This window comes from Ambystoma mexicanum, chromosome 1q (genome assembly GCF_040938575.1).
Source record: "Ambystoma mexicanum isolate Mex_15411 chromosome 1q, UKY_AmexF1_1, whole genome shotgun sequence".
NCBI lineage: Eukaryota > Metazoa > Chordata > Amphibia > Caudata > Ambystomatidae > Ambystoma > Ambystoma mexicanum.
This window is the reverse complement of record NC_090922.1, coordinates 807,991,664-808,000,479: the sequence shown is the minus strand read 5'-3', so window position 1 is coordinate 808,000,479 and position 8,816 is coordinate 807,991,664. Positions and strand designations below refer to the sequence as shown.

The 8,816-nt window shown below is 45.8% G+C and overlaps 1 protein-coding gene across 1 annotated transcript in view; it reads right to left on the bottom strand.

Annotated features, from left to right (window-relative positions):
- Positions 1–580: 580 nt before the first annotated feature.
- Positions 581–8,816, bottom strand: part of SHCBP1L (SHC binding and spindle associated 1 like) — a 1,561,452-nt gene continuing 1,553,216 nt past the window's right edge. The window contains exon 10 of the mRNA XM_069635012.1: positions 581–969. Within this exon, the coding sequence (XP_069491113.1) occupies positions 721–969 (249 nt within the window). The 3' untranslated portion in view covers positions 581–720. The remainder of the gene's footprint in view (positions 970–8,816) is intronic.

Here is an 8,816-nt window from a genome sequence, read left to right as displayed (position 1 = left end):
ATCATAGCAGACATAGTTAAAAACTAGAAGGCCGCAAAAGAAGGGGACAGCCCGAAGTCCTATATAGAAGGGAGAACACGGAAATAAAACACAGATAAGAGGAAACAGGGTGCATATAAAACACCAACAAATGGCAAGTGCAGTCATAAGTAAGAAATTGTGTAAAAATACCCCAATGGTGTGAAGACGGTCCGATAGAGTAACTGAATATGGAGATAAAGATTTGTCAAGGCTACAGATCAAGTTCCTAAGAATATAAGACGTTGGATTACTGATCTGATGACTCCTGCTGTATGTTTTATTGTATTTTCATTTAGATGTATCCCCAAATGTAGAAGCCTAAAAAGTAAAAACATTTGCTATTACTATTCATTTTTGAAAATCTTCTAGGGTTCAATCTGATGGTGGGGAATATGAATATTTAATAATATTAGTCATAATTCTGTAAAGGACCACATGCAGGAGAAAGGTTGAATAATATGAAAACAGACAATACTCACATGTACACAGGAGGGTTAAATCACTCAATATCAAAAGGCAACTATTAAGAAATCTATGTCAATCAAAAATAATACAACACTTTTCAACAAAAAATATATGTGTATATTTAATGTATTTAATACTTAACATCAAATAAATTGCTGCATAAATTTCATTGCTTTACAATATGGCAACTGTAATAAAAGTGGAATATTTCAAACATAGTTATGGTCTGCATGCTCAACTGAAAACAATTCCAATATCTCCCATTGTGTTTGCTTCTAACTTGTTGTTTGCCATCTCTAGACTGAGATTTTGGATTGCTTTAGAAAGTGTGTCCTCTTCTTTCTTGTCTCCTGCTGCAGCCCCTCCCAGAGTTTCGTCTACAGAGGAGCAGAACTTTTCATCTGGCTGAACAATAGTCACACCATAACCATTGTTATTGTATATGTGGTTGTTGTTTAGCTTCACATGGGGGGCAGGAAGGACCTGTTGAATGGTGACAAAAAAAAGCAACTTACTAAACATATTCTTCTTGTACCCCAAATATGTAGGTATCTCAATGTTAACTTCTGCAAACTGTTCCGAATGAAAGGAAAAGTTACTCACCTTAGTGACTACTATACTCGTCCATAGTCCCCTTTCCTCCATACTGTAGCACCGTGCCTGACAGAGGACAGGACCATAGCCTTTTGAACTGCAAAAATATGATTTTCCCCTTTAAATTAGCAGAACTTGGCCAATGCCTGCTGGCCCTGCCCTCAAGAGCCTCACCTCAGTCCCTCTTTTGCTACATCGGATGCAAGACTGCTAACTGCAGTAATTAACCCATGGGGAAGGAGGGCGGGGGGCATTTGAAGGAAAGGGGACTATGGACTAGGAGTACAGTAGTCACTATAGTGAGTAACTTTTCCTAACTCTTACATCCTGTCCCCTTTCCTCCATACTGTCTGGGTTATTTCAACGCACCAACTATCACGGGCGGACGACCCATCAATGATTAATAGACACAATCAAGCTCCTCAAGACCGCTTGCCGGAAGGCAGCATCAGCCTTGGAACTGAAATCAAGACAGTAATATTTGAGGACAAGGTTCATGTCGCTGCTTTCCTTAGGTGACTTGTCACTGAAAATCTACAGTGGTAGCTTTTGCCCGTACAGCATGTGCATGCATGCCTGCCAGCAGAGCCCTTTCCTGAGCTTTATATGCCTTCACAATGCCAGCCTCCATCAAACTGGCGATGGAAGCCTTCAATGTTTGCTTAACCGGGGAAGATCCTCTTAAAGTGATAAAGAGCACATAAGACTTTCTGAAATTTTTAGCTCTACTGAGGTAGAACATCAGCGCCCTCGTAACTTCAAGACATTGGATCTCATTATGAGTGTGGCGGTCTGGAAACATGGGTGCCAGTAAGCTTACTGGTACCCTTGTTTCCGGACTGCCACACTCCAAGTCTGCCTGCAGGGTCCATTGCGCCTGGCAGATCTGACTCTGAGTTGACACGGAAGCACCCGAGTCCCCATCCCCATGGAGTCCTATGGGACGTCACTGGAATGGGGCCATACCAAATCCGACGCCTGACTTCTGCGCCACCGGGACTTGTAATGACCCAGTGGCACCGGGAAGTCAGGTGCCGGAAACAGTGTTTTGGGAGCGGCAGCAACCCGCCGGTGACACCGGCGGGTAGCCGCCGACCTCGTAATGAGGCCCAATGTAGAGTTTTGTCAGCATCAAATTGTGATTTGGGAAAAAACATTGGTAGAACAATCTCCTGATTGATATGGAATGCGGAAAGAACCTTTGGTAAGAACGTGGGAGGGGTGCAACGCATCACCTTATTTATGCGCCGGGGTATCTGGGCCTGGAGTATAGGTCAGGGGTAACATGCTTGCCTTGAAGCAAGAAAATGCCCAGCAGCACAGGATCGAATCCCAGTCCTGTGCTTACAGGCCGGACTCCGGCATGAAACATGATATAAGAACCCAATTTTATGTGGAAGATCGTACAAGGCTTTGATGCAGACAGGATCTTTATTTTGCTTCCTCCCCTTCCTGATTTTAGCACCACGAAGAGTGCTGTTTTCCATGTCACTAATTTGATGTCTACCAAGGACATTGGCTTAAAGGTTTTATAAGCTAAGGCTGTCAGCACATTATTAAGGTGCCACACCAGGTGACGACACCTGACCAGATGGTACATTCTGGACAATCCCTCAAGATACCTTTTAACCACTGGGTTTGAGGAAGAAAAGTAGTTCCTGTATGCCCCTACAGCGGCCAGATAGGCACGAGACATATCCACATGAACCCAATAGTGCTGAAAAAGATAGGACATCATTCAAGGAACAGGACAGAGGTTCTATGTTTCTTTCTTCCGCCCAAAAACAGAACAGCACCATTTGCTCTTGTTTTGAGCACAGCTAGAGCATTTTCTGGCCTGTTGAATAATTTGTGGATTTTTCTCAGACAGCCTAGATGACATAATGTACATTTTTAAGGAACCAGGCTACTATGGCTAGGGAGCAAGGTGAAAGATCCCCCCTCCCTCTGTTGTGCCAGTAGTCCCAATTCCAGCCTAAATGGTCCAAGTCTCACTGGATGAATCAGGTCCAAAAACCAAACCCCGGATGGCCACGAAGTAGCCACTAGTACCATTCTGCATCCCACTAATGAGCAAAATGTGCACATTTCCATCTAAAGAAGCGAAGTTGCAGGGAATGCACAACGACAGGGATTGCGCCAAGGAATCTTGAACACATCTCCTATCAACCCCTCACCCTGGACTTCCCGCGAGGTGAAACAAAGGCACTTGTATTCACCTCTGGATATCCCCAAAGCTCAAACAAAGACTGTAGGGCCTACAGATGAATCTCCTATTTCAGTTACTCGCCTCTTTGTTGCTGTCTCCCAGAAGGTGAACTTCTTGAAGGAACATACTAAAGGTTAATTCACAGATTTGGGCGGCCAGCTGGCACATGGGAGGGGACATGTTGATATATAGAACATGGACCGGTCTGGCCTGATGAGCACCATCCTGATCCGAACGAGAGGTAAAAACGACTTCAGAGCCAGCCAGATGGCTTTTAGCTCCAGGAGGTTTATGCCTGGACTTTGTGAGACCTGTGCAGAGTGTGGGTGAATGAGGCATCAGCTTACCCCACTATCACTCCTCCAGAGATTGATCTGTCATGATTGTCATAGGGTAAGAAGGTGACACGCTCATTAGATTGTGCTCATTCTTCCATCAAATGAGATACTGTCTTAAGGCAATGGTAATAGATATTTTGTCTGGTCTCCCTTTTCCTGGTCCTAAGAAGCCACTAGGTGAAGCTGAATATGCTGCATCCAGAGCATGGCCTGTGGAATTGTTAGTAGCTAAATTGCTAGTAGCCCCAATCGATGCTGAAACCACCAGAACAAAGCACCTACCTGCTCAGAAAGTGGTGCAGGATTCAAAGAATGACTGTATCTGTCCACGGTGGAAAACACTCTTTCAGTGTGTCACAGATGAATTCAATGAAGGTCAATCTCTGGGAAGGTTTTAGTTCCGACTTGCCCAATCATGATGGTTCTGATTAATCAATCATACAGATAAGGATAAATATGTCTGCTGTTGTTCCACAAAAGGAATGCAATGGAATTAGTTATCTTTGTGAACATGTGAGGGGCTGAACAGAGTTGGAAAGGCATGATTTTATATTGGAAATGTCGTCCCATAACTGAGACGTGAAGAAACCTCCAGTGAGGTTGCCATATTGGAATGTGCAATTTAGGGTCCTTCAGGTCCAGGGAGCACATCAAATCCCTGGGACAAAGGGACTCCACAATCTAAGCCGGCGTCACCATTTGAATTTTTCCTTGGGGTGGGTATAAGTTCAAGAAGGAAAGGTCCTGAACTACTCGCAAGCCCAACTTCTTTTATTTTGGAACTGGAAAGATTTTTTCAGCAGAACTCGTGGCCCCTGTCCGTTAAAGGACCTGATTTGGCTGCTTTGACTGCTTGAAGCAGCTGTGCAACTTCCATGAGTAGAACTGGATAGCCTATCTGTACAAGTGGATGAGAGGCAGGAGGCTGGGAAGGGATGGGTATCGGAATCCAACAGAAACCAGGAAATGGAGTCAGGGATCTTGAAACTGGTGACACCAATACTCCGAATGACAAGCCAATCTGCCCCCTAATGGGCAGTTGTGGACACAGACACCATTCTCATTGTTTTTTAGATTCAGAGGGTGAAGAAGTAGGGAGCGAAAAAAAGCTTTCAGAGGTGTATGCTGCTGTTAACGCCTGTGATCTCTCTGGTTGCTTTGATCTTTCATTAACCCCCGAAAACCACCAGAAGATCTGGATCTGTTCTCGGTTCTGGGTTGAAGTTGCCCAAAAGATTTTGCTGCTGTTTTGGATAAACTAGCCAGTGATTTAGCTGTTTGGAGCTGGCCTTTTTCTTACTTTATCATCAGCAGTGGAATGGAATAGGTGAATGCCATTGAAGGGCAGATCTACAATACAATCCTGCAAGTCCAACGTGAATCTAGTAGCATGCATCCAGACAAAACCCCTCATTTTTGTGCCAATACATATACCCAGGCTCGCGACGATTCAAGCAGATCCTGTCCCACTAACTTTGCCTCTCGATCATCTGCTTTGAATGCTCCCTAGCGGTTCAGTGGCAGATGCAATATAAAAATCTGCAATCTCCTCTAAAGCTTTTCTTTAGCTGCAGAGGATCCAGTCAGCGTTACTTTGACCTTAAATGCAACCTTGTATTTGCATATACTTTATAGCCATAAGCTTCCAGAACTTTGTCTTCCTTAGACTAAATCGAATCAGATGATGATGACACAGAGGGTGTCGCTGAGGCAGGCATGGCATAAAGCAAAGCCACCACCATGACCAAGGAATCAGGCTGTGGATGAGGGCAAAAGCATGGACTCCCCATCCAACTGCCTTTTTCTAGCATCCAGCTTTTTATTGGCCGGCTGGGTAGAATAAGACTGAGACTTCTGCCATATATTCTTCGGTAAGGCCAAAACATTATTTTTGCAAAGGCATTTTCGTGTGGTTAGTGGCTTGAAGCATGAGAATTTCAGCAAGAACCCCTGCCTCCGGATGTTCTTCCCGGGAAACAGAAACCCAGGAACTCTGCCAATCCCTCCTTCCAGTCAGGGACTATTTTTGGCAGATGATGAGTATCACCCTTATTCTCGTTATCCATCTTATGCTGCGGACTTGATGGTTTGTCATATGACTGGTCCCCAATAGAAGCCGAAAAAAGTGTCTCCCAGTCTGAGGGAGGCCCCATATCCAGCAGTGTTAGAATGCCATAGGTTGCCGAATGGTAAGCTCCAGGAAAGCTGGCAGAAAAGGCATGCCACCTGTGCTGCTGAGTGGGTGCTGGAGGCCCTGTAACATGCAACAGTGGTGGTACTGAAGGGGATATTGGAGGGTGTTGCAATTTATGAGGCACAATCTTTCAAATCAAATCTTTGAGGATTTAGGTCATTTGTTGAGATTTAATTAACCCAATAAACCTGCCAAAGAAACGCTCTTTACAGCCTGCTTGTGAGGGCTTGGGAGCCTGATGTTGCATAGCAGAAGTTGCGGTTAACATAGGTCAAGGTGGCGCCCAGCGTCTATGCCTGGATCTGTAAGTGCATGCCCCAGAATACCTACAGGAACTAGAAGACTGAGGGGTATGAGGTTTACCACAGTACCTTAACCACTGTCCACTTCACCATGTGGGAGGAATCATGCCTGGAAGGACTGTGATCAGATTAAGCAGAAGTGCTAACCCTGCTTGTCGATCGGGTCGCCACCTCCAAGGCAGAGGATCCACCATAAGGTGGCGGCTCGTCATCTGTTGTGCCCACTGTGGAACCCCGTGCCTTCTGCCATTTTGACCACTCTGACTAGATTTGAAGGTGTGTGCAGACAACTTGAGTCTAGAAGAAAGGCCCAACTGAGCCCTTGAGCCAAGGCTGTGTCCTCATGGACCTTGGCGGGTGCTGTGGGAGGCATAGCACCCTCTGGCCTTGGCATGGTAGTCCTTCCACGAACAGTCGCCACTCAGGCCTACACCCAGCATTAGAGCTCTAATTCCCCTCACTCTTGACTGGTAAAAGAACCACATGGCCCCTCTGAGCCAGTTCTGGTATAGTCGGTTGACCTTTCGGCGCTAGCACCAGTGGCCTTTACAGCCTGAGAACTGGCCTTGGTGCGAGGATCCAGTGAGTAACTCCCACGGAAGGAGCCCACTGCCTGGGGTGCTCTGAAAAAAAGATGACCACTTACCTTATCTGTCTTGGCCATCCAATGCATGAAAGCCTTCAAATGCCCTGGAGGAAACTTGAGGAAAATCTTGCAGCACCCGGAAAGTCTGTTTTTAGAAAGCTTGGAGTCGGGGCATCGCACATTGTACAGGAGTTCCTCTGGTGATCTCACCCCAAGCACTAAAAAATTGAGCGCCTGGGGATTTGAAGCAGGACACCAAACTGACTGAAGCTTCACATGACGACAAGTGCCAGGGGACCAAAGCACAGGAGGGCCGGAAGAGTTAAAAAATAAAAAAATAACGTTACTCACCGTAGTCACTGAAGTATTCCTAGTCCGTAGTCCCCTTTCCTCCATAATGCATGGGTTTGACGGCATAGGGACAGGACCGGAACTGCTTTGGCATGCACAAATATGCTATTCCCCTTTAAATATAGAGCGTGTGCAGGAGGGGTGTGTGGAAAGGCTTGGTATCATCAATGAAGCCCGACACAAATGAGACACAGTTCAAGGGTGTTTACTGAATTTTAAAGCGTTGGTTAAACGCCTATCTAATCCTAAATCTAAGGATGGGAGCAAACTACAACCATCAAATAATAACGCAGTACTAGCCGAGTCTGTCAAAATTAAAGGGCCTATGCTAATAAACCTATTGCCAATTCTTACTTCTAAATACAAAATGGTGTGGGACAGTAGTGTATGCAAAAACGTGTTCAACAAACAATCTGTCAGGACAGTTGAGCATTGGCCTCCCTTACCCACTACTTCAGCATGGGACAAGGCAGCACACCCGAGCCTTGTGCACACTCTGACTGCCTCAGCACGAGAACATAGTTCAATGGTTCAGCTGGTCTCACGCCATTCTGGCATGGCATTTAAGAAATAAAAAAAAAAAGGATTCTCAAAAAGAAACGTCTTGTGTCAAAACACAGGCTTCCTCCGGCTTGAAACAAAGTTCACTTTGCTTGTCAATCACAGACTTCCTTTGTCAAAATCCAGGCTTCCTCCGCCTTGAAACAGAAGAACAAGTTACTTCTTACCTTGTAACGTTCTTTCGACGGGATGTTCCTCCGACGTATTCCTCATCTTAGATATCTCCTTCCAGCTCTGCTGGCCTTGGAAAAATTTTTCTCTAGAGGGCGCTGCGCGTCGACGTCCTTCGAGTCGATGTCCCTCGACAGCCGCCGTATCGACGTTCGACGTCAACCTGCCTATAAAGGCCGCGCGCAGCGTCCGTTGCTCAGTTCCGTTTTGTAGCCCACAGTATTACTGTCTGGACTAGACTAATCACCCTGAAGGAGCGTAAGCTGCAACAACAAGGGAAGTAGAACTGCGGGGATGGATGGGAGGGTCGATGAGGAATACGTCGGAGGAACATCCCGTCGAAAGAACGTTACAAGGTAAGAAGCAACTTGTTCTTCGAAGGGATTGTGTCCTCCGACGTATTCCTCATCTTAGATAGGCTCCCATAGCAGTATTCTATATTCGGAGGAGGGAGTACTGACTTCACGCTGTCTTCTATTGATGAATAGAATATAGTACAGCCCTTCGAAACCTAGTCTCTTGACTGGAGGAGGAATCCAAATTGTAAAAACGTGTAAAGGTATGGACAGACGACCATGTAGCGGCCGCACAGATGTCTTTAACCGGCACGCCTCTTTTGAGGGCCGATGAAGCTGCAATACCTCTGGACGAATGAGCCCTAAGGTTTTGAGGGGGCTCTTTCCCTGCCAGTTTATAACATTCCAGAATGGCTAGAATGATCCATCTGGAAATGGTCTGCTTAGTTATTGGTAACCCCAGCTTGTGACCTGTGTAACCGACAAACAGCTGGTCTGCCTGTCTTATCCTGGCTAGTCTACTAATGTAAAAACTTAAAGCCCTCCTAGGGTCTAGTCTGTGTAACCTCTCTTCCTCTTTCCCCGGGTGAGGAGGAGGATAGAAAGATGGTAGGGTAATCTTCTGAGTGATATGGAATTCAGAAACCACCTTTGGGAGGAAATTAGGCTTCACTTGCAGGACAACTTTGTCTTTGTGAAAGATTGTATGAGGGGGTTTACAAGAAAGA